General features: G+C 39.6%; 1 protein-coding gene across 3 annotated transcripts in view; it reads left to right on the top strand.

The window, feature by feature from the left end:
- Positions 1 to 26,079, top strand: part of pard3bb (par-3 family cell polarity regulator beta b) — a 146,755-nt gene that overhangs the window by 111,246 nt on the left and 9,430 nt on the right. For all 3 annotated transcript variants that reach the window (XM_061691603.1, XM_061691602.1, XM_061691605.1), the window contains exon 24: positions 14,365 to 14,441. In XM_061691603.1, the coding sequence (XP_061547587.1) occupies positions 14,365 to 14,441 (77 nt within the window). The remainder of the gene's footprint in view (positions 1 to 14,364; positions 14,442 to 26,079) is intronic.

Raw genomic sequence — 26,079 nt, 5'->3', positions numbered from 1 at the left:
ATTGGCTGAGGGCCACACTAAGAGGGGAGCTAATTGGCCAGCTGGGGCCCAGCCGGTGGCGTAGCAGGGCATTGGCCAAGAGACTGGTCAAGTGTCATGACACCGGTCAGGCTGGCGGCTACACCAAGCATTTGCTAGTAGATTTTTGGGGAAGTTAAATTGTAATAGATAACTGTGTCTTTGTATGAATGTGATCTGTTATTCAAGTGTCAACTTTTTTTTTTTTTTTTTTAATATATAATAGTGACATAATCTCACCGGTGTTCCCACCCGCAAATCTAACTACTACGTTTGCATTTATCCTATCCGTTCCATTAGCTAAAGATAACTTCTATCTCCCTTGTAAGCATCTGTTATTTAATATTTCTCTCCCTGCAGGCTTTTTTCTACTTTGGCTTTTCCCTCAGTTGCTATCTCCTTGAAGACTTGGCAATCCTTACATTGGCACATTTTCTCAATTATAGTGGAGCCTTGACACGAGTCCATCCATCCAGATAGCCATTATCCATACACTTATACTTATTATGTACGGAGTTTGGAGCGTTCCCAGCTAACCCCAAACACACCACTTTATTGCAGGGATGGCACATGGAGGAAATTGGAGCACCAGTATGTGCCAAAAAACAGGGAGAACAAGCAAACTCTGAGGTGAATGCCCCAAACTGACTTTTTCCTGGTGACTGCACCACTATGCAGTTTGCTTGACATAGCTGCACGTTACGAAAGCCCACGAGTAACCAACTACCATACAGCATGTTTGTTGATGACAATTGCAGCTATTCAAGCAAAGCAAGAGTCGTTTATCTCGCCATTTTTAATTGTTTGGCTAGGTTGTGAGTAGGTTAATTCGTTGGCAGGATTACAAAGTGGTCTATGGATCAAAAACTTTTAAATTATTATCAGGATAAAGGTGCGGCTTGAGAAATGCGTTGCTGTTTTAGTCACAATGGCTTAAGTGGTGGCTCCACAAACCACCCTAATCACAGTGGGACTATCTATCCCGTCATATCCCTTAAATGTTCATCTCGGTGGATGTCTGCAGTCTACTGAGTGCTATTCTAGTTTTGCAGTGTTTTTATTTTCTCTCTTGGGTGGTAAGTCTCCATAGTCAATCTTTTCTTCTCATTTTTTTTCTTTCTCACTCTGTAATATCTGTGCACCTTTACCATTTCATTAAGTAGCAGAGTGAGTTAATCTAGAGGAAATGAGAGGTGGAGGTTAGTCACCATGGATTAGTCTGGTCCCAGACTTCAAGCACTCCTTTCCCACTCTGGAGATAATCATAGCCAGGTTAGCCAGGAAATTAAGTGACTGACTTTCATAGACTTTCTAATCCCCATCATGCTCTCTTCTTACATTTCTGGTCCATTCCCACAACACTTTTTTTGTCTGTTCTTCTCACCCACCCCCTTTTCATCTCACCTGGACTGGAGCTAAATGTAATGCTGCAGGAGAATTATAAATGATAGATCATAATTTCTCTTACCTTTCAGCCAAGTCAGCCAACAGGCAAATTGACAATTGCCAACTGATTTGGTCTCTTTTCCATCAAGAATATTAGTGTTCTGTCAGGTACAAGGTCAGATTAAAATTAAAATCATGCCATCGTCATACATATTTTCAGATACTTTTGAACATAAACATATCTGCAACCTAATTGTCCCAGAGTGATAAGATATGAATAAAATAGTTGTTTGCACCAGTGTTCTTCTTTCTATTTAACAACGCATATAACTTGACCTTTGGCTTTCTGGCATTTGGCCGTTTGTATATTTAGATGGGTCTGGTCATGGACGCCGTTCACATACCAAACAAAAACCTCACTGTAGTTGAGTTTCTGCCCTCTTGAAAGGCATGTCATCCAGCACAAAAGGAAATGTTGCACCCATTCTCCACACGTATTGTCCATTGTGATGTGCCCAGCGTGTCCTTAGCCTTTCACATTCGCATGGGGTCGTATGCACCCATTCAAACTTTGCCTAAATAGTTGTCTTTTATCACCTTTAAATCATTTGACACTACGTGAGATTAAAACATATATTTGTTAACAGACTTGGGGCAGTCAATATGACTGACCACAAAAGTATTTAGCTTAAAGGCTTTCAGCAGCCTACTGGAACGGGGAGAACATGCAAATGCCACACAAGAATCATAACTATAAATCTTAATATTTACTGCCACACAAGAATAATAACTATACATCTTAATATTTACTGTATCTGAAGCTCATTTAGTTCTGGGTGGATTAGGGACTCGCCTCAGATATACAATATATTGCCTTTTTCCTTGTAGAAGATTGGATTGACCAGCCTATCTGCAGTCCTTCAAAGGACAAGTAGTATAGAAAATATATTGAACATGTACCTGAACACCACCCCAAACAAAAGGTCAGGACTATGAAGAAAACAAAGTGTGTGTGTGTGTGTGTTTGTGTGTGTGTGTGTGTGTGTGTAGTGAGGATAAGCGGTAAAGAAAATGGATGGATGGATATATATCCATCCATCCATCCATCCATCTTATGAGTCGCTTATCCTCACAAGGGTCGCGGGAGTGCTGGAGCGTATCCCAGCTATCATCGGGCAGGAGGCGGGGGACACCCTGACCTGGTTGGCAGCCAATCGCAGGGCACACAGAAACATACAACCATTCGTCACACGTACAGGCAATTTAGAGTTTTCAATTAACCCACCATTCATGTTTTTGGGATGTGGGAGGAAACCTGGAGAAAACCCACACAGGCGATGGGGAGAACATACATATGTAACATACAAACTCCACATACATATATATGCAAGGAAGAAACGGACACTATTACACCACCGGGCTGTAGTCGAGGAGAGGGGGAAGTGTTACTTCCATCGTATTATATCGCCATCTATCGTGTCAAGGTCGACACCTGCTCCCCTTCTCTGCATGCAAAAAAGAAAAAACACATTCAGTTTTGTATTGGGGTCCTCTCCATTGCCCTGCATTCTTCTATGTCAATTTCTTTGTGACTGAAAGGTGGTGGTTGCATGTTCTTATATATGTGCTTATACTCTAATCCTTCCTGCCTGAGTGATAGCAAAAATAAAATGATTCCTAGAATCCCCAAATAAAAATCCAGTAGTTTTCTACCTTAGGAGCTGACAGTACTTTCCAGGCTAAGACTCCCATTTCTGCTGCCTCAGCCCTCTCTTCCGTCATTCCTATATCTCTTAATTGTGCGCCCTTAAACTTCTACCTCTCCCATACTTCCCACTTTACTCCGTTCCCCCAGTCTTGCGTGGAATTCACCTCTCTTTGTTCCCCCTAATCCTCAAAGGGGAACTTTTTGAAGTTGGGAAGTTTGGGGTGAGACAGACAGACACATTCACCAGTTCCCATTGCTAAGTGGGAGGTAGAGGAACAGGGATATACTATCTGGGTGGTAGGGGGGGAGCTTAGAGAAAAGTAAATTATCTTTCTTCACTTTTAACTGCACCTCTTCTGCTGATCCCTCTCTCTGTAGCCCTATATATTCCAACATCACCTCTGACTCGCTTTCTTTTTCTCCGCTTATCAACTACCCACCTTGCGTTTTCAAGGACAAGCTCAGCTGTTGAGAACACTGGTTTGGAAAAATCTGTCGGTGTGAGCTTGAAACTTATGTGTTAGTATACAGATATACAGTTCGTATCACTGCGTGTGTATTAGCTATGGTGTGTTGTGCTCATTTTTCAACAGGATTTGCCGCAGAGACTAATCCTATCTCCTGTGCTATCACCTTACCTTCCTTCTTACTACCATTTATTTCCCCCCCCACTACACTTGCTTGCTGCACACTTTTGTCATTCTTTACTGGAACCAATATTTCTGGAATATTTATTTCGTATATACAGTGGAGTCAACACTTACAAAATGTTATTTTGGATTGGTGCAACGCAATACTAGCCCCTATTTCATTGTCTCAGAATGTGTATGCCTTTTTAAAAATGATTTTCACATCATCCATACATTACAAGCACTTTGACCTACTCGACAGGCACCTAATCATTGCCATAGTAGGTCAAAGGTTCTTACTGCTACCTCTTACCGACTAGAATGCAACCTTTTATAAATGAAAACAGTTAATTCATGATTTTTCACACTGGGCCAGGTAGTTTTGAATATATCTATATTTTGTTAAAAAAAATAAATAATTAATTTAACAACAGCATTTTGTTTACTTGGGTAATCTTTAGATTATATTTACATTGTTTGATGATCTTAAGCATTAAAATGAGGAAACGTATATAAGAATTTGAGAAGGGAGCCAAGAAACAGCAAAAGACATGTTTGGTGACACTGGCGTTTTACTGGTTTGCGTGCGAGTCCATTTATTAAAGTATTATAACCTTCTTTAAAATGTATTATTTTTTAAATGTTTAACTTTTTTTCCACTGAATGCAATTTATTTTTAAACAAAAAGGGGGGGAAAACTATTTTTTTCTTCAATAATTTCAGTAGTGGCACGGTGGATGACTGGTTGGCACATCTGCCTCACAGTTCTGAGGACCTCGGTTCATATCCGGCCTCGCCTATGTGGAGTTTGCCTGTTCTCCCCGGATATTCCGGTTTCCTGCTACATCCCAACACATAATTTTTTGTTAGTTTTTGTTTAGTTTTCACATGTGGTGGCCATTTTCTATGGTAATGTAACATCCCCACAAATAATAAATATTTTCTTGAAACTTAGATTACATTTAGAATACAAGGTCATTTAACAACAGTCCAGTCTTTAGCTCTAGATTTACTGTGTAAAGTCTGCCACCTACTTCAAAGGTTATAAATTATATTTTTTTATATTTTTTTGGGCAGTTTTACATACAAACACACACATTATATTGGATAGTCTTATGTATTTGGTTCCTCTGTTACATTTGTTTAATAAAGCGACGCCATTGATACGCTTTGCATTAAGTAGTATTAATGGTATTCACCTAAGACTCTCCAGGCTGCATGCGTTCGGGGGAATTGACCTTCTGTAGTCTTAATTGTACCACAAGTTAAACTGCTGTGACATTTAACTGTGCTCCAGTTTGAACTAATGGCCATCTACTCAAGAGCGTCACTGACATTTCCGTGAGAAGACAAAAACATGCCTGGTGTGCGTTGTTAACAATGAAAACAAAAATCAAAAAAGTCTATTCATATTAGATGGTCATCATATTGCTCTGCCTCTGCTACGTTTGTCTGAGATGCAGATTTTTGTTGTGCACCATCCTCACTCTCTTTGGACTGCCACACCCCGCCATCTCTCTAAGTGAGATTTTACAGTCCAATAGTGCAAAGTGACCTTAATGGTGTATGTCTGCCTCGATTTCATGGGCTTGTTGATCAATAGCAGTGACTCAGCAATCACTTTGCCAGGTGCTGAGACTTCTGGTTTCAAAACTTCACTCAACAGCCCACAGCCTTAACTTTGCCGTGTAAACATGCACAGAAACACCACCCAAGCCAACACTTTCTAAGGTATTCTCAGTACTGTAGATCACAACGCTAAAAGCAATGCGACTACATTCTTTCCACTCTATAGTGAAGAAAACAAAACATTTGAAAATAAATGTCTAATCTGTATATGATTGTGTAGCATGGAGTCTTTATGAACAAAATATTAGAAATCTTTACTCAGTGGACTAACTACATTATATCTAATGTGATGGCACAGAACCGCGTTGTACTGAGTGGTATTTCTAATGAAAACAAAACATTAGAAACCCTTCTCAGTATGACACAGCATCAATCAAAGCTGAGTATTCATGCCATTCAAAACGGATACTGTATACAGTATCATAAACAACAATGAAGCATGCCTGGTGTGGTACGTTGTTATCTCGGACAGTGGTTGTCAAACATTTTACACCAAGTACCACCTCAAAGAATACTTGGCTCTCCAAGTACCACCATAATGACTAATAAATCAAATACAGTAGCATCGTAAAATCAAGTGCATAATCCAAAACAAGGCACAGGTTTTATTCCTAAAAAGTATATTTAATGTTATTGTAATTCACTGTAACATTATGCATTAAAATAAAGCGGGGGAAAACTTTACCTTAACTATTTGATTAAAAGCTATTGCACATAAGTTAATTACAAATGTACCTTAAAAAAAAAAAAAAAAAAAAAAAAAACGTTTGAAAACCACCTACGCTAAAGATGAAATGTAAATATTGTACTTAAAAGTTAAATACAACTGAACTGTACTTAACAAATGTATTGTACTGGTTTTAAAAGAAAAGTTAAACCACTGTAACGTTACACCGTTTCAACATTTATTTTAGTGATTCTTTCACGTAACAATAGAGCGGAGACAGAGTAAAACTTGTGGTACGCTTACCATACTTTGATAATTATTGATGTAGGACCATGCATTTGTAGTTACTCAAGGAATCGTAGGGGTTTTTATTTTTTGCATTACTAGGACTAGTTTTATTTTTTCATGATATAATTTCCTGAGATAGGTGTAAGTAACGATGGTACACAGTACTGTATCAGACTTTATTAAAGTACGTATTTCGAGGGATAATGCTTAAGTAACAAACCATTGGATCACAACTAATTGCGTGCAATTAGGAGTAGCATAGAGATAATAATAGCTTTAAACTAAATATATTGGTTGTGTTTTACATAATTTTAACTTGGTTCATTAGATATATGCACACCCATTCTTACATACTGACTGACATTCTTGTGCCACAAATATGGTACAGTTTGAATGTTGGTTTGTCCATGACACAGCTAAGAAGTCTGGTGAGGATTGTGGGGAAATTGAGTGACATTTTGGGACAGTAAAGTGAGGGAAAGTAGATTATGAAATCTTCCACATAGTGCACAGGATTATTACATGGGTATATTTTTACCCAATTCAATATATTTGTACGTATGAGTAAAATCATCTGGCTTTAGCATGTCGGCTTGAGTAAAGTCCTGTGTCATCAGGTATTGGCTGTAACACACACACACACACACACATCTTCACAAACACATGGGCATTTGAAAAATATGTTTTAATTGAGTCAGCCTAAACTGCTGGCTTTGCAGAACAACATGACAGATGCGGATTAGAACCGGCCTCTTCTTACTAATCAATGAGTTAGGGATCGGAGTATTCCAGTTCAAATCAACAGTGAGATGGAGAGAAGGACTATGGAAGTGCAATGAATACAGTGTGATGCTGAGATATAGGTAGGTACTATAAAGGGCCTTTGGTGTCCTCATCAGAATAACAAAGTCATCATGAAAATGTATCTAAATGTTGAAACTGAGGTTTTGTTATAAGGGGCCATACAGTACATTTGCATTCGCACAAGGATAAGTCTCTTAAAATGTGTTTTGTTCATTTTATTGACTGTGCACTTTTTTGTAGGCTTTACACAATCAGGATTTTTGGGGGCGAGATCAGCGAGTTAAAAAAAAAAAAAAAACGATCACCAATCCGATCACAAGATGGAACAATGTGTCTATTTAAATGACTTGTTAATTTACTGTATATAGTTGTTTACTGAGTATCTTCAAAAATATTCTCTCATCAGGTCATGTATTCTAATCAGTCAGGTCAAACCAACATTATGTGACAGAAATAATGGGTGCTAACCTACTGTAATTAAATTGCTTGATTGTAATTAAATTACTTCACACACACCGTAACATTAGAGCATGAGTCAACATAACGCCGGCATGTTTACGTACAACTGTTAGTGCTAGCACTAGCTTGCTAGGCTTCATAACGTTTTGTTGTTGGCTGCTTGTGAACCGTATCGTATTAAAAGTATGTGAACATACTGTACCTCAAGCAATCCTTCAACGAATGTCTTCTCCCGAGCATCTGTGATCACCACCACCACACGTTTCCCCCCATTTTTTTCTTGTTTGACCAACACAAAACACACGCGATCCATTGTTGTTGTTGTGGCCGTGGTAACGAGTGTATTCGGTCACGTTTGATTTGAGAAAGCCCAATGATCATAAATGACGTTAAAAGGCTAAATATAAACTAACTTTTTGATTCAAATATGCTGTATACGACAGCGACGCGGCGTAAATATCTTTTGCGGACATCATTGATCGGATTGGCAAATTATGACATTAAAGCCGATCTGCATAAAATTCTAATTATCGACTGATGCCGATCAGATCGGTGTAAAGTCTACTTTTTGGGATGTCCCATAAACTGCTCTGCTAACCACACTGTGTAATTAGAGGTAAAATTATACGTTTGGTTGTTTGTTTGTTTGTTTTATTGTCCACAACTATTTGACAAAGCAAGTAATTTTGATCTTGAATATTCTAATTTCATAATCATATTGATTACTTTGCAGTGCATGTGTCCCTGAAATTGCTGTTCACCCTGTCATTATGGGGTCACTGTCCCTTTAAGAACCCCTCTGTTCTTCAGTGACATTGAAGTCTTTCGTCAGGGCAGGGAGGATAAAAAAAAAAGTGGCTTTTTCTGTTTGCATTTACATTGTCTTCTAACAGTTAATTTATGAAAAGAAAAAGTGTGACAGCTTGACCAACATGCATTTCCAACAGCATACCATGAATAATACAATGAATATGAAGTTCAATGGGAAAACTCAACTTTTTTCGGTGAAATGCGGAAGTCTTAAAGGCACCTCATAATGATATTGACTCTGGGTTTAAAATAGGAATTGTTGTGTATGTTGTTTATTGTTTATGGTTACACTGACTGCAAAAGGGTGGGAAGGTTATACAACACACTGGGGACTGATTTGTAGTCAGAAGAGAAGCCACAAATAAAGTAGATGATAGTCACTATGTGGATAAATGGCGAGGCTGTACATTCAGGGATAAGAGCGAATGTGTGCCTAAGGAGAACTGTACATAATGGTGCACACGAGGAATATATAGATCCTAATTAAGAGTGTACGTGGTGGATGGGTGTTTTGTAGCACTCACAGGACCACGCTATTTCACTTAAGTAGTGCAGGATTGGAGTGTGAGAGAGAAGAGGGCAGAAGTGTTCTAATTGAGATGCTCCATGTCAGTCTTGAAATTCGACGTGAAGACTCTGTTGAAAGAAGAGAAATGAACCTTTCTTCATGACTCCTTCCTTACTGTTCTGAGAAATGTCACCAGACCATTTAGCCTACCAGTGCTACACTCTGGCCTCAGCCTTGTATGATGAGAGAGGGACGGCGAGAGAGGGAGAGAAGGGTGGGGGGGGGGGGTGTAGAAACGGTGTGTATACGTTGGCCCAATACACGCTCGCCTGTCATATTGTTTGCCCTGCACTGCACTCCTGTCTCTATGGTAAATGCTGTCTGCTACCAACTAACATCCTTTTTCCCCTCTGACACAGACACATTTCACACAATAGCAGCACATACTATAAGGACAAAGTATTGGGAAAACTGGAGAGCCAGACTGATAGGGAATTTTTGGGGCCCATACGAATATCGGGGGCTAAAAAAGATGATATCCAATATGCAGTAATCCCTCATTTATCACGAGGGTTACGTTCCAGACTGCCCCCGCCATAGACGTAATCTGTGAAGTAGCGAGTAAATATTTCATTATTTATATATATTTTTAAGATTCATGTATATAATACCATACCGCAGTATATGCATGTAAGGTGCAGATTTGTTTGTGCAAATTATGACTTTTTGTAACCATATTTGAGACCTCAACACCAAAAATCGTATCTTTCATCAGTTTTGATGAAGTTCTCTGAAGACACCTATGGTACAGATACGACAAAGCCCAACGATCTTAATAATCTTCCAAAAATCTTTTTTTGTTTTTGTGTGTTGAAATGATCATTTTGACAACATTCATAGGAAATCACATCCCGTCACTGGTGAGCTATTTTTAGAACAAGCCAGCTAGAACCATGTTGGTGACCCCTGTTCCTAAATTGTTGATTAAAATTGTTCTACTTTTACTTTCTACGTTACATGGATCCTTTTAGAATGGTGCAAAATGTTTTTTACTCAAAATTGTTCAACATGAGCAGAGATGTGAATCATTGTAATAATGGTAAAAACCAAGAAACTTTTTATATTTTTCAATAATATCTCTAATAACACAACATATTTCAGTTGTTTCCCTCTTTCTTGTGTCATCCCCGCCAGAAAATACAAATTTCCGCATATACAAATTCACTTTAATTCCAAATTTTTCCAGGGTATGAATAATTCATAGGGTAGTAGCCTATCATAAATAATTGGAAGACTCCTAGTGGGATTCATTGAGGTTGTCTACAACCCTGCATTTGTGCTTCACGGGGTTACGCTGAGGTCTGATTATGGGTAAAAGGATTGTCTATGTATAAAAACCTGTGGACTTGGTTTTAATAGTATCTGGCAAATTGAAGAGCACGTTCCAAAATGTGTTGTTTGACCTGCCCAGGCTATCTCAACTTATGTGGATGTTTAACCTTTCCCTGGCGATCATGGCCGCTATGTTCCCTGAAGTAGGTTGACCTCTATTACGTCACGTCTGTGACATCATTACTCTTGGTAATATTTAATGGGATTATAAAATCCGCATCTGTTGGCTCTCTGCATCCTTCACCAACTGAGACATGTAGATTCATTACATGCTGGTGTGTTTTTTGTTTACTTGGCCTTTCCTTTGGCATTAAACAACCATCTGTGCTTCGGTACCAACACTTTTTTCGTACAATTTATCTCTGACTGTAAAGCAGCACAAAACAAGAACGTGAAGGTGGGAGAAATACCCCCCCCCCCCCCCCCCCCCCACCTCCCCACACATACACACACCTCCTGCTGTTGATTGCCTTGACTTGTGTTTGTTACATTTGATAGACCCAGACTTTGGTTCGAACAATGGATTTATGTTTTTCAGCATGAATACAAAAATGGGTAACTCATAGACCACTAGGAAGATGTATTTTCTGTGTGTAGGGGATGATAGTCATTGATCATGTCAGTCATTGATTGGAAAACACACTATTTCTTCCTGGTATTGAACCTTTTACATCTTAATGGTAAATGTGCGCAACCTACATTTTTTGCAAGTATCTTCTCAAGTGATCTTAATAGGAGAGTTGTACTAGTTTATATATATGGTAAATATAGAAATGAAAAGCCTTTTCCAACCTTCATACTCCCTAGCAAATTGAAGCCTTTTCAACCATTAGCCTCAATAATAAATACTTTTCTTAAAGACCCTGTAAAGTAAATTCTGAGATTTGTTTCTAAATGCATTATACATGTTTGAGGGTAAAAACGTGTAAAGACTAACAACTATGTAATACACAGTTGTGGACCTATAACCTTAAACAGTTTACCGTTTCAGTGTTCCTGACTTTTTGTGCGTAGCTAAAACAGCGGCAAGTATCCGCCCTCCACCTATTATATAAGAACTTGAGTGTCTGCGTTAGCACCAGCGGTTATCCATCGCAATTGTGATGGGCCGTTAGCTAGCTAGCTATGCCTAACGTCATCCTTTCGGATAGTTCGGTTTAGGGGCCGCTTTAGAGTGCCACGTTGTCAGCTGTAGAGTGTGCACACGTCACGCAGAAAAAGAAGAAAGAGCGAGGAGGGGGGAACTTTTTTTTTTTTTTTGTCTGACTTGACAGCAAGCGTTTAGACTGTGACATGCGGACCGAGACTTAGGGCTGGAATGGCTGCTTTAGAGCGACTTGTTGTCAGCCATGACAGTGCATGGAAGTGCAAGGAGGGGGGGATCATTTTTAAAATGTTCAACTTGACAAACTGCGTGTGGAAAGGGGTTTCTCACTGGAGTGGCCACTTTAGAGCACATCGTTGTCGCGGCTTGGAAAAGTTTCGCACCAACCCATGGGATATAGTCCAGCCATCGAAGGCTTTATGCTGATATAGTTCTGTGGCTCAAACATGTATTTAGGCATTAAAAAGATGCTAGACAAATTATCTTCCATTTTTCAGGTTGTATTAGTCATGTTTGATTAACATTTGACAGTTGAGTTGGCTGTGGTTTCAACACATTCATTAGACACGCCCATAATGTTCGAGAGTGGCGAAAATGGGTTGTTTTTGTCACAATTTTGTAGCATTATTCTACATATTTGGCAATTTTTCTGATTTGGAAAGGTTGTTAACAACACTCTCTGTGGTCAATCAAATCTGGCAGTCATATGTTCTTTTTACGGGGACTTTAAAAATATACCCATGTTTAGTCCCAATCGCTTGAGGTCTGAGATTTTTTTTTAGCCTCTGCCACGTCTTCCTTGTGTATGGTGGGTCACCGTTATCCCTCCAGCGTTTGCAAATGCGAGTAACCTAGTTTTATTACTTTCAGCAATATTCTTAATTGCTTAAGATTTGTTTGCCTGCTGGCATCATTTAAGAATGAGACACTATAACTCAGTAGATTGGTTAGTGTTAAATAACTTGGAGTAAAATGAGACAGATTCACAAACATATTTAAAGGTAATTACTGCACTACTTATCTACTCAGGTCTGACCTGTTTACGTGATGAAATCCAGATCATTATGTATTCTAAAACCAATTAATTTGATACAAGTGAGAGATCTCCAAGGAAACATTGTCAGTGTTTCTGTGGGATATCTCGACATGCAAAGTACAGACTATTAGCTGCTTTAACTTTTTTACGACCACCCGATCAAGCCTTTGCTCTCCCGTCTCCAACACCTGACCGTCTGTCGTATGAGTTGTCTCGACATTTTTCTCCTGATCCTGTGCATTCATGATCATCACCCTCACCTTTCTGTTGGCTGTTGTAGTCATCCAACCTTTCCCATTTCCTCACCCCTTGAGCTATCTTGTTTAAATCCTATTGTTAATGTTCCCATCACCTCGCCACACTGTCAGGCCCATCTTCATCCCATTCTTTCCCTCCTTTTAAAATCCACCTCTCATGTCTTTCCTCCCACCGCCTCCTCGCTCAGTGGCTTCATTATATCCCTTCAATGTATTTCGACTGCTCTGGCTCATTTACTTCTCATTCATGCAATCTCTCTTTTCTCCTTCCTTCTCCAACTAATACCCTTTCATTCATTCACTCCACATATCAGTTCCCCGCTAATATCCCATGTCTGTCTACCTGAGATATTAGAGCTATAAAGACAGGTGTTCAAAAGAAAGCGGGGCCAGCAAATGTGCTTTATATCCCTCCTGGCATCATTCCCTTGAATACAGAGTGGAGAGGATGTGTGATATCCCGCGTTCAGAACCTTTTCATGTTGAGAATATTACCATGAGTCGAAGGGAGAAGAACCTAGTTTTCTGTAAAACCTTCAACCCTTTGTCTTCCTCCTCGCTTAGGACACGTGCAAGCACTTCACCAATCCCTTTGTTGTGTTCTCTTGAATGTGATGGTAATATTATTCTTTATTCCAATGTGTGTAAACAAGCTACACACTCACATATTGGTTTTGTGTGATGTGAGATGTGCTGGCAAAAAGGATGTGTACTTTTGAGAGAGGTATTGTTAGACTGCAGTCCCATCACCTTATACGTATCACATCTCGCACCTTGGAGTATGTTAAAATGAGTCGTATTTACACTATTCCGTATGTTGTACTCTACTGAGAGTACGTTATAGGTTTTGTGATATCTCGGGTTTAGTTGGAGTCTTTCAGGAGTACTGCAAAAGCTTGGCTATCTCTACTGAGGAGACCAGGATAATCGCACATTCTGTGTGTTGGTCTAGCAAAAAGGAATAACTTGAGGAAGATTTTATTTTCCCATGTAGTTGGAGATGAAACATGGCTTTAATCATGCGTGAATTTGAGTAAAACATTCATATTTTCAAAGTAACCTCATCTAGTAATGAGACCCTTTCCACTTTCTCTGTAGGCTCAAACTCTAAACCTCTAATAACTAGCCTTTGTCATTTCTAAATTACATCCTTATCAGTCAGACACATGCACACACAGAAATATACAAGCTAATTAATGAGTATTGCATACCTTTATATGCACATTTTTGCGATTTACAGGTTGTTGTTTTTTTGTTTTATTTTGGCAATACAATATGTGTATTTTGCCATTGAAACATGTCAGCCTTGTGTGTGGAGTTGCTGCAGCATGACTCTTGAGTAAGTGCATCGAAAGAGCAGCACGATACAGCCAGACTGTGTAATACTTTTATTTAACCAGAAGACAGCCATGGCAAGCAAGAGTCAGAGTTGGGAAGCAACAGGATCAGACATACGGACATACCAAATCACTCTAAACCTATCTCAAAGATAAGCCCTGGGTTGGTAGAACACAAGAGAAGGCAGGCAACCGACACGGGGGGTGGGAGGGAATTAATGTTTTTGTTTTGTTTTTTGGGTTGTTTCTGAATAGGCTCAAATTCAATGGTCGACAGAAACTGGCAGACACACAGACAAATGCTCAACTTTTGCTGCTTTGTCTGTTGCAGATTCCAGGCAGAGGGAAAGATCATCGAATGGCGCCACAATATGAAGAGGTGGAGCGTCAGTATGCCTCCCTACCAAGGTATTTCTCTTCTTTTCTTTCCTTTTTGTTTCTTATTTTCCCCAAAATACCCACTACTCGGATATCTTCTCTTGGTCCACTCAGCCACGGGTTGACAAAGGTTAAAAAAGTACCCGTGACTCCTCAAACTCCACCCCCACTTTGCTCAATATGCAATCAGTGCAGTCTTTGTCCTCAATTTTCGTTAGATCTTAGTTATCTGTTGTTTACCCTTAGGTTTTTTTGACATTCCACATGACATTCTATTCAACTAATTATGTGCTCAGCTTGACCCACTTGGCTACCCCCAAATCTTAATACTTCTGCACCAAGACATTTTTGACAATGTGATGCTTCAGACTTATATGGAACCCTTTGGAAACTGCTGTTTTTCTCTTCCAGCTTGACTTTGACCAAGTGCAAAAATTCAAGTCTGTATCGAGGTATAGATGGATATGTTTGGTGAAGAGGTAAAGTCTTCACCTCAACTCATTCAAACACTGTGTGATGAAATTGAAAGTCAGGTCTTCACAAATGAAAGGCTAAAAAAGCTAATCATGTTCAAATAGTGGATAGCACACCCTCAATGCATGTTTGGTCAGATTTTAACATCACGGGGAGGAATCAATTCTTGTACTTTATTAGAATATTGCCTTTCACATTTTGTTGCCTTCCACTCAGGTGGGGTACACTAAACAGGTTCCTAATACAATGTTAGATTTAAAGTCAAATGCCCGAATACAACAATTCAGATTTACACCAAAATCCTCTGGTGAAATATGCCTCAAAAGTTACACAAATGCATACTGATACAACATTCATTAATTTCAGCAAGATCTCGAAATCATCAGGTGACAATATCACTTAGGGTGAGTAGTTGTGCATTATTGTAGCACTGTAGTAGCAGCGTAACTTCTCGTCATACTTGTATGACAGTTATGCATGTTAAAATGTTAATTAAATCATTGCTTGTAGCATTATTGCGTGTTTTATGATGACAAAGGTTTGAGCCTCAGTTTATTTTAATTTTCTTTCTTTTTTTTTTTACAATGGGAAAACTATTTAGACAACTTGGAAGTCAACCAATTGTGTTTAACATTGGAGTTTCCACTATGTTGTGTTGTGTGATAAATTAAGATCATGAAATGGCTAAAGGTCAAAGTTGCAGTGAAAAGTTACTCTAACACTTGTTGGGGACAAGTGATGGCCCACAGCTGCTTACCCCACGTTTACACGTGTTACTCTTAATGAGAAACACAGTTGCAGACATACTATATTCTCTATGCATTTTTTACAGGAACTGTTTTCGTACATTTGAGTGAAAAGACTCTTCTTAGAGGATAAAGTACTTCATGCCTGCCTAAAGTGACATAAACATTGCCCTTCAAAAACTCCCCGTTCAACCTCCTAGTTTAACTAAATGTATATTAATCCAGTGAGGTAAAAATGTAAGTGTTCGTTTAGTTATCATGAGATTGTTTAGTCATTGTGTTATGGCCAGACTTTGTGTGCTAGCTAAGTTTGCTCATTAGCCGGCATCCAGATCTAAAATAAAAATAAGTACATAAAACTAAAAGTAGATAAAAGCACAATCAAAACTCCAACCACCCACTTTTTAAAAAAAATACTTTTACATTTATTGTGAGAAAATTATGTTTGATACCTAAGTACATTCAATGTCAAATACTTTTGACTGTTACTCAAGTAATATTCCACAAGGTAACTTTAACTTCTCCCAGATAGTTATTTTCTCCACCAGTTCGTTTTCGTTTAAAATACTTGTACTTTTCCTCAAGTATCGCTTTCAGGTACTTTATACAAGAAAAATGTTTGCTTAGAAGCACGTGAGGAAGAGACAGTCAATTAATAGAAGTACACAAGTACTGAGCATAAGAACATTCATAGTCTGGTTCCCATCTCAGTTAAAATGCTAAAAGATGTCTTTTTCACACTTTCCGCGTGTGTGTGTTTGTGTGTGTCTGTGCATGTGTGTGAGCAAGAGGGAGGCAGAGTGTCTGTGCTGGTGATGACTTTAGCAGATGGGGCCGAGAGCAGTGATGATAGTTAGGGGGTCTAGCTGTCGCTTTGCAAAGCCTTGAGAAATTGGACACGCACACACTCACACGTACAGGACACTGTCTCACTCTCAGGCTTTAGCGACGAGAAAGGCACTCAGTTGAGCGCAGACCTCCACCAAGGTGGAAAGATTATGAAAGCAAAGGATTTTTGGCAAATAACTTTTTCTGTGTGCTCCGTTTAGCACCTTTGTAATGATAATAAATTCTTCCTTGCTTCGAGCAACTCCACGAAGTTATGTGAAGTCACGGCTAATAGCGTGTGCTGATAGTGCGGTCGAGCGTGAATGAGACATAACCATTTGCATTCTGGGCTGGGAAAAGTTTACTGTTCCAATGGGAAGAAACAGCAACAGGAGGAGGAGGAGGAGCTATGGGTAATACAATGATGGGACGTACGGGTTTTTCGAGATACGAGTCTTCGTTCGGACCATTTTTGGCTTTGACTTGCGAGCAAAAATTTGACATGAGCTGTGAACTCAACTCACTTCATAACAAGCAGCAGTTTGGAAGATAGTGAACAATCGTCATACCATATCATATGATGTGACAGATGCAGAAACAGCCTTATACTTACAATTGTGCCTTATTTTGTTCTTGCGTGTGTAAAATTTAAAGCAATGCCGCATGTGTTAGACAGTTTCTTGGAAAACAGTTTGTCTAAAAAAATGACATCTGAGAGACGTATTAGTGTCCTTGTAATATAATATCCATTAATAATATTATACTGTATAACTTATACTGTACATATGTCCAACATTTCTGACAGTGTAGCCTTTTCAAGTCAGTCTAATTGTATTATTCTTTTTTTAAAACAAATATAACTGATCTGTATGTTCTAATAGGTAACAAGATAAGAAGAGAAATGAGGAAACAGATACTGATATTGTCCTTATCACTGCCATTTTCTTTCTGATACCATGCCACCATCTCCCCTCCTCCACATCGCACATTCTATCTGTATTTTACCAGTTTCTCACACTTCTACACTTTTATCTCACAGTGCTGCATTATACTGGAACAGTAGTCCCCTGTTGAGAGCCAGTTTCAACTGTAAACAACCATCGAAGCTAAATCAACGTGGTGATTCTACCTTAGAGACTTAAAATCATGTTGCTGCTACGCTGGGTTGTTTTAAGGAGAATAGGATCATGGTCATTGTCATGGCGACCCTGGATCCCCTACTTTGTGCTCTATAATATTTGTGAGCTAGCTTTGACAAGTGTTATGTTTTCTTTGTAATATTATTTTTGGCTTGCATTGGTGATAACTTTGAATTTTCAGGATTATGTACAATGCTTACGCAAACTTTGCCGCCCTCTAAAATGAAACACATGCTTTAATAACCTCTTACATACTGGTCATCTAAGCCGGGTTTGTACTAGGGTTGGGAACAATAAACCGATACGACCGTTTATAAAGGCGAGAGATACGGCTGTGTTGGTAGCAGCTCCTCAATCGATATGAATCAGCCATGAATCCTTAGACGTATTGATTGTAGAGTTGTGGATCCGCTAAGGCAAGACTCAGAGTTCATTGCCTGAGGCTTAACTGTTATTATCTCTAAAACAATGCCAGAGCTCACAAAACGACTCTCACGCATGCTCCGTAATGTGATGTTCATAATCCAAAACAGTATAACGACTTGTAACATGTCTGACAACGATGACGAAAAACTAACAAAAATCAATGTAAATATTAACAGCACCAATGACTCAGAATAATTTTCAACGCACCAGGAAAACAACAATCTAAAGTCTGGGCATTTTGGGATTTTATAAAAGAAAAGGACAATTCAATAAAAGCCGTGTTATTTATAAATTATGCCAAGGAGCTCTGAAGTGCACCGGTTAAACAAAAAATGCCCCGAGAAAACAAAGATGATGATAGTCAGTTAGAACCAAGCAACAAGCAGGAGCATGCTAATATGGTACCTTTTTTTTTGTTCTTGCTTTCATCAGAATACTTGACTAATAAGGATTTTAATAATAATAAACCATAAAGGAAAAAGGCTCTGGGATATGTGGTCTTTTTGCACGTTTGAAAATACTGTAGGAATGTCATTTTGTAGAATTAGGTTCTTTATCATTAACGTCTACCATATATCAAGAAATGTTAACCATCGCATTGTTCCCACACTGTATTGAACCACATCACTCCTAAACTGAACCAAGTCACATCGAACTGTTCGTCCCTTAAAGGTATCGCTTTTTAATCAATTCCCAACACATGCACCTACAAAATAGATATGTATCAAATTGGCCTCATGCCAGAGATTTTCTTCTTTTCTGCTCATGGTCCTGAATGTTAAGGCACTAATGTGGGATTGGAGGGTGAAGTTGATTAAGGAATTTTACAGCTTCTGACATAGCATCAGGAGTATCCAATGCTACCAGGCTTGACCGGAGTGGGAAGTTTAGCTTCCTGCCTCTTTGTTGTTGAAAGGATTATTGTTGTTGCATGTTGTCTCCACATATGTAATAATCTTAATGGGGAAAGCTGCAACGGCTGTGAATGTGCACTTCTGACACGGCATGTACCGCTTTGGCGAGTCCTGTCTGACTCCTGCCTCGATTCTTGCGCCTCTGATGTACCAATTGCCTGGAAACACTGTGAGTGAGAAAGCGGCTTTTGTTTCGAGACATGATATAATATTGTTTTTTTTTTTCTAGGGGAAGCCCATGATGATCAGATTTTTACTGCTGTATTGAATGATTTACTGAGTGTTTTTGTGTTGCCTTGAGTTGTGTGTGAATTTCAAAACACGTCAACGTTTTTTTTATTAAGTTAGTATTTATTTTGTCTATAGCAATCTGTTGTTTGAAATGCAGGTTTGACCCAATTAGATTAGCCAAACACCCTGTCCCATTTTTCCTTGTTATCACTCTTATTGGATTTAACTCACCAATCAGACATGTCGTTCAGGTCTCTGGGAAGGCTGTCATTTCCTCATAAGAATGATAATTTGATTATTACTCATGAGAAGCGCATGCTGTTTTGTGTATCTCTTTCTCTACATGTCTCTTTTAGTTGCGTTTTTCCATTTGTTACTTTCTATTTTCTGCTTTTTTCCGTTTCAAAATAGCCTCTTTTAACCACTTCTTCCTCGTGGTCTCTAAGTTTTGGATTTAAAAAAAGAGGACATTCTTTGCCACTGTTTAGGGGAGAAAGGAAACGGAATGTCCCTCACTCTTTCTGCCTCTCTCAATCTCTCTTGACAAGACCTCCCAACCAGGCCTGAGATTTTCCCAGACCACTTTACAACCGCTGCATAAGCAACCCCATTGTCCACTGTTTTTTTGTTCTGTGTATCTGGACTGATCAAGACCCTTGTCCTTAGCCATGTAGGGGATGCTAAAAAGAGCCTCCCTTGAACTTCGTTTGTGCCACTTGTGTTTTTTACTCATTGCCAAAATTAGTTCCCAAAATATTGATTAGCTAATGTAAAATGTTGCCAAATCTCTGAGGCACTCTTTGGGATGAAGATATACTGTAGTGGTACATACAATCAGCACATATGCGTTGTATGGGATGCCTCCAGATACTTCGGATTCCTACCACAGGCTAAAAACATCCATATGAATTTATATATAGACTTTCATGTATATTTAGTTGTCAGTCGCTATCAGCCCAGGGTGTACCTTAACTCTCACCCTAAGTCAACTGGGATAAACCCCAGCTTCCTTTTGACTGGGAACAGGATAAGTAGTATAAAATGATCATTATTGGAAAATCTTAAACGATTTAGTACAAAGTGTAGCACACTGTACATTATGATAATGATATGTATACATTAAAAAGAATACACTCTGCAACTCGGCGCAGGGTGTACCGCGCCTCTCACCCAATGTCAGCTAGATAGGTTTCAGCTCATCTGCCACCTTCCTTCAGACAAGCGGTATTAAAATTAGATGGATGCATAAAATTAACCAAATAGGGTTAGCTATTCTAAGATGTGCATGTAAAACTTAATAGATACACTTGTGCTTTTAATGAAATTGACAGGCAAACTTAGTAGTATAGTAACTGCCCCTTTTACTTTAAAATAGAAACAGTCCTGGCAGTGAACCATGCAAACAGCCTCAACACATTTGTGGTCTGTTTGCCTCTGTCAAGGTCTCTCCTGGTGATGAGCTCACCTGCTTGGCAGGGTTCGTCCTCAACCTCTGCATGGACTACTTTAAAACTCCTCTTCATGTATCAAATTAGTAGTTGTGCTATTTTGTGGTTTTGTAATTTCACATGCAATTTTTATCAAGTCATCATGCTCTGAATGAAATGTCCCAGCTTGAAACTATTACATGTAGCTGAGACTTTATTGGCTCAAGATGTGAAATAATTGAGGTAGTTTCATTGAACACAGTACCAGTAATGGATCTCATGATGTGTCAGGAAGTCACCAACTAAACTGTCTAAGTGGTTAGGTATGATACTTTCAAGCTCAAATGCACCCAATTAAACCCATTGCACCTACATGGCCCAAATTGGTATTTACCAAGTGGAGCTAATATGATTATTTTACAGCTGTTACAGACTCAAATATCTGATCAGTTATTTTCCCACATGGAGAAAGCACACTTAGCCTTTCTTTTCCATCTTTCATCGCTATGTGCCGAACTGTGCAGAAGTACTAAGAATACGTGGCATCATTCGTCCCTTAAACGTATCGCTTTTTAGTTTTGACGGTAAATTATCATGGTACATTTGTAGTATCGGTATAACCGGGCAAAACTAATGGTAATCTACAATGGGTATTGTCCCCCAGGACAAAAGTTACGTGTTTTATTTATAGCATGACATCTACTTAAAAATAACTCAGGGCTCCAAGGCTGCTCTTTTAGCTCCTTTTTCTTCAAATAATGAAACCTTATGATGTGTCCAGTTAGGGTCATTTGTTTTCGCCAAATGCTGACCTTCCTCTTGCACTTATTCAAATCTCTATAGCAGAGCCACATGAGAGGGACATACCGTATTTACACGACCATAAGGCGCACTTAAAAGTCTTACATTTTCTCCAAAATGGACGCCTAATAGTGCGGCGCGCCTTATGTGTGCACCGAGTTCCAAAATCTGTAAATGTTGTTGTGTGACTTTGAGCGCTCCGCTTGACTGACTGGGAGCATTTCCTGCCGACACGCTGCTTATATAGAGGAAGGCGGACGTAACTGAGGACAGTATGCGGACGTAAAGGGGGAAGGGTGCGCGTGACAGTGGAGTCTTAACCCAAGCCTAGAAGACAAAGCTGAGTTTCTGCGGAAAAAAGAAAAACAAAACGCGGAAACAAGGCGAGGCGGCCCGAGTTGGAAGACCAACTCGAGGAAGCAGGAAAACGAGCTTCGCCAAGTCAAGATGACGAAGCTGAGTTTCCGCGGAAAAAAAAGAACAACAGAACGCGGAAACAAGGCGAGGTGGCCCGAGTTGGAAGGCCAACTCGAGCGATGGATTACTGAGTCACCATTCGACTAAGTGCAATAACTCGACGCTTGCCATCATTCCGGGAGGCTTGACGAACCGTTGGACATCCGTGTAAACAGGGCGTTCAAAGTGAAGTTGCGAGCGGTGTGGGAGCCATGGATGACAGATGGCGAACACAGCTTTACTAAGACTAGGAGGCAGCACCGGGCGAGTTAGGCCACAATTTGTGAATGGATTGTGGCTGCTTGGGCTAACGTGTCCGCTCGCACTGTTGTTCGAGCTTTCGTAAAAGCCGGCATCATTTCTGAGGAGCCGCACGGCAATGAGACTGACTCCGACGAGTACGAGAGGGAACCTGGCGTGTTTGATTGAGAACTTGCCCAACTGTTCATTTCGGATACAGAAGATGAGGATTTTGACGGATTTGTGGATGAGGATTGATCAAAAAATAACGTGAGCACATTGTTAAATACTTAATAAAGTACAACCGAACTCAGTTTTGCTCCCGCTGCCTTTTCAAAAAGATTGTTTTAGCGTGCATGCATACTACCGTATGTTTTAAGATAGCTTATGTTTTACCATGCCTGCGCCCAATAATACGGTGTGCCTTATGTATGGGTTAAATACAGAAATAGACCCCGTAACTGAGACTTCGCCTTTTAATACGGTGAGCCTTAATGTCCTGAAAATACGGAATATTAAGCATTTTTTTATCTTTCTAAGTCCATCTAATTTATGTATATGACTTAATGAAGTACGGATTTAGTAGTTTTTGGCCGTAGCTTCACAAACCGGTTTCCAACTGGCATTTATGTATTATGATGTTTTGTGAACCAGCACTCCAAATCTCCATTGTTCTGCCCTCTTCTGTGTTTCCGAGGCAACAGTCCCCTACCATCTGGGAGGCCCTCATTCCCGCTTCCTCTCTTTCCTATAATAGGTTAGTCCCCTGTCCTTCTCCCTTTTCTTTCCTCTATCGAATACATTTTGTATTCATTCGCTGTGGACTGTATTTTCTTTTTGCAGCTTTCCCCTTACATTCAACCTCACACTATCACAAGTGCACACGTAAACCCGATACCAGCATGTGTGTCTGTATATGCACACGCTCTTCAATTCACTAGGGAATGTAATCATGTTAGTTTCCAGAAGGGGCCACTTTGTGATTCATAATTTCTTGGTAAATTAATCAAATATGACAGACCTTTATTGAAAAAGACAGATAGAAGGCCCTTCAAGTATTTTCTTTTTCTTTTTTACATTTAAACTTCAATTGACCGTCTGAGCATGGTGACCTTCAGTATGGCCGAACTGTTGCCTTTGTTCCTCTTTTTTTCCAGCTGCATTTGCTAAATCTTTATTTAGTTGTTTTTCTTCTTCTCGTTTTTTGGTTTTAATTTTTCCCTCTCCACACTGAAGTTGAAAAATCACTCATGTAAGTGTAACATTTTCATTGCCTTTTTTGTTTCCCTCCTCTTTAACCTAATCTCTCGAGTTCATCAGTTTGGCACATTTTTTCATCATTTTCCATATTTCTTCTTTGACCTTTTGTTGATAAACCCCACGTTGTGTTGCCATCTCAACTCAGATTGGCTCTGCTGTCCTGGGTAAAAGCATCATCTACATGCTTTTGCAGCACATATCTCTCTTGCAGGTCAAGAAAAAGGAGTACATGTAACCATTAATTCTGTACCCTTCTAGGTTATTTGATTAAAATGTGTTTGGTAGCAGTTATCAACTAAATAGTGCTTTGGTAGCTTTACAAACCACCCAAAAATAAAGGAGGCCATAATAATCACTCTTTTGCATTTTTTACTCCTAGCATCAAATAACTGACACCATGCTAGGCCCACATTAAACGCCGTAGGCAAAAAAACAACAACATAATTTAACGCCATCCATCTGTCCAGTATACCCCGACGTATACCCCGACTTCCTATTGGGGCTCATTTGGGAAAATTCACTTGTCAGAGATCAGCATAGTTTGAGTCCTGGAATTCTCCCAAAATGGCTGCTTGACACCAAAATGACTGACTTCCTGTTCACTTCAGTTCCAGCCATGGATCCTTAGACTTTTCCATGCATCCTGTTATGATAGACACGTCCACCCAATTTCGTTTTGTCACTGAAAATTGTCTCGGGGGAGGACCAATTTTTTCTTACCTTCTGAGAATCCTGATAATCGTCAAGATATCAAGATTTAATGCCATAATCCGCCCAGTTTGCCAGTGTGAGATTAGCAAAAGATTAGCAATGTAACGTCACCCATCAGTCTTGGATAGCTTTTTTCAGTTGAAGCTGAATTTAAATTGAAGCTGAATTTGAGCAAATTCCCGAGTCAAGTCAGAGTTTTTCAAAGTACAAGCCCTGGAATTGGCCCAAAATGACTCCGTCTAAACCAAAATGGTCGACCTTTTTTTCAATTTCGTTCACGTTACCATGAGACCTTTTTGTGAATCCCATAGTTGTCTTCCAAATTTTGTGTTGATCTGGAAACTATTTTCCGGGACAAATGTTTGGAGAGTGGTGTTCGGGACCCCTAAAATACATTCATATTAACCAGCATACGCGCACTTGCAATACTTGATGAGTTTTGGGGCATGTTGGGGCCCCCAAAAGGGGATTCAATTGTCGGAACAACGATAATAATAATATTCAACAGCAATTCCCAGAGGGCTTTTTCGCACCACCTACTGCTTAGGCCCGAACAAAGAAACAATATCTACGTACATATGCAGACGATACCAACAGCATATTATAATGAAACACCAAGGTGCTATACTAATGACATGGGAAATTGTAGAATTGTTGGTGACCCCCCAAAACCAAATGTTCGTTTGTCTTAGCTCACACTTTGCCTGTTATTTCTATGCATTTGATATGCTCCTAATTCCTTCTTGATAATATCCTCTAGACTTTGACCCATGCGAGTGTTAGTTAGGAGCTAATGGAGTATCGCGTGACTTGGCGGGGTCAAGGATCAAGGCAGGTTTAAGGGCCTCGAGCACCAAAGAACCAACACAACTCTTGCTGGCAGCTGAACTAACAAGAAACCATCTCTGACACTCAGTCACACAAACACACTCGCTTTGCAATCACTTAGCCATAAGTAGCAGAATAGCTTAATGTCTTATTTGGCTTCTGCCTATCTCTGCTGCTTCAGGTGTCACCCATAATGTTTTTTTCATTTGGTGAGATTAGGTTTTGTCACAACTCACACATACAGTCCAAGATTCCTAATTCCATACCTGGCCAGGGTTTTCACGCAGCGGCTTAGAGTGGTTTAGTTTAGTCAACAAAGGCAACTGCCAATCATACTGGAAGCCGCTTCTCGATGCAATGTTGCCTGCCCAGGGCATCTGGGGAAAAACAAAAAAAAACACATTGTATTACACTTTAAATTGCATTCTGCATGCACATAGTTTTTCTCTACCACCATCGCAACACACGCCGTACAGGGATTTATGTTGTACTAAATGTAGCAGTGATGAGCAATAGATAACAGAAAGTAGATTTTTATCTTCACGTTATTTGGACTGTGCTGCCTCTGGGATTAAAACACTAGATTGGCGCATTAGGAAAGTGAAGTGCCATACAACTTCCTGTGACATGTCACAGGAGCCATATTTACAAGAAATGATATTATAACAGCAAAAGCATTTTCTTTTACCATTGCTTCTATTTCTTCTTTGTTGCTGCCTTCCGTAAAGCATATGTGTGTTTGGTGCCAGACAGCCTGAGAAGATTGATGTTTGTGCATGTGTGAGAGCACCTACGTGTTTACACTGGGGTAACAGCTGGATCCAGCACTTTTACAAGAGTTTGTGCGTGAGAGTGATTGAGAGAGAAAGCAAGAAGTTATATAACAATTCCCGTGTTTACTCTCAAATCCATCGCAAACCTGAAATCCCTAAGAAAAAGAAAGTCTCACGTTACCACAAAACACTGTCTGGGTCCACGGCTTAGTGAGCTGTATTACCAATTATCCCTTCAACCAATGTTTTCCCCACCTCCATATGTCGTTTTGGCACTTGCTGCTTTTGTATTAGTGTTTGATAACTTAAAAAAAAGATGACGACCAATTTATTCAAAACTTGTAGAGGTTTTGGTAGTGTAGCTTTCTCCCAAAGTCGTAGTACCAAGACTGACCTGTGAAAGACAGCATTTTG

Source organism: Phycodurus eques, chromosome 12 (genome assembly GCF_024500275.1).
Source record: "Phycodurus eques isolate BA_2022a chromosome 12, UOR_Pequ_1.1, whole genome shotgun sequence".
Lineage (NCBI taxonomy): Eukaryota > Metazoa > Chordata > Actinopteri > Syngnathiformes > Syngnathidae > Phycodurus > Phycodurus eques.
This window is presented reverse-complemented; position numbering and strand designations above follow the sequence as displayed.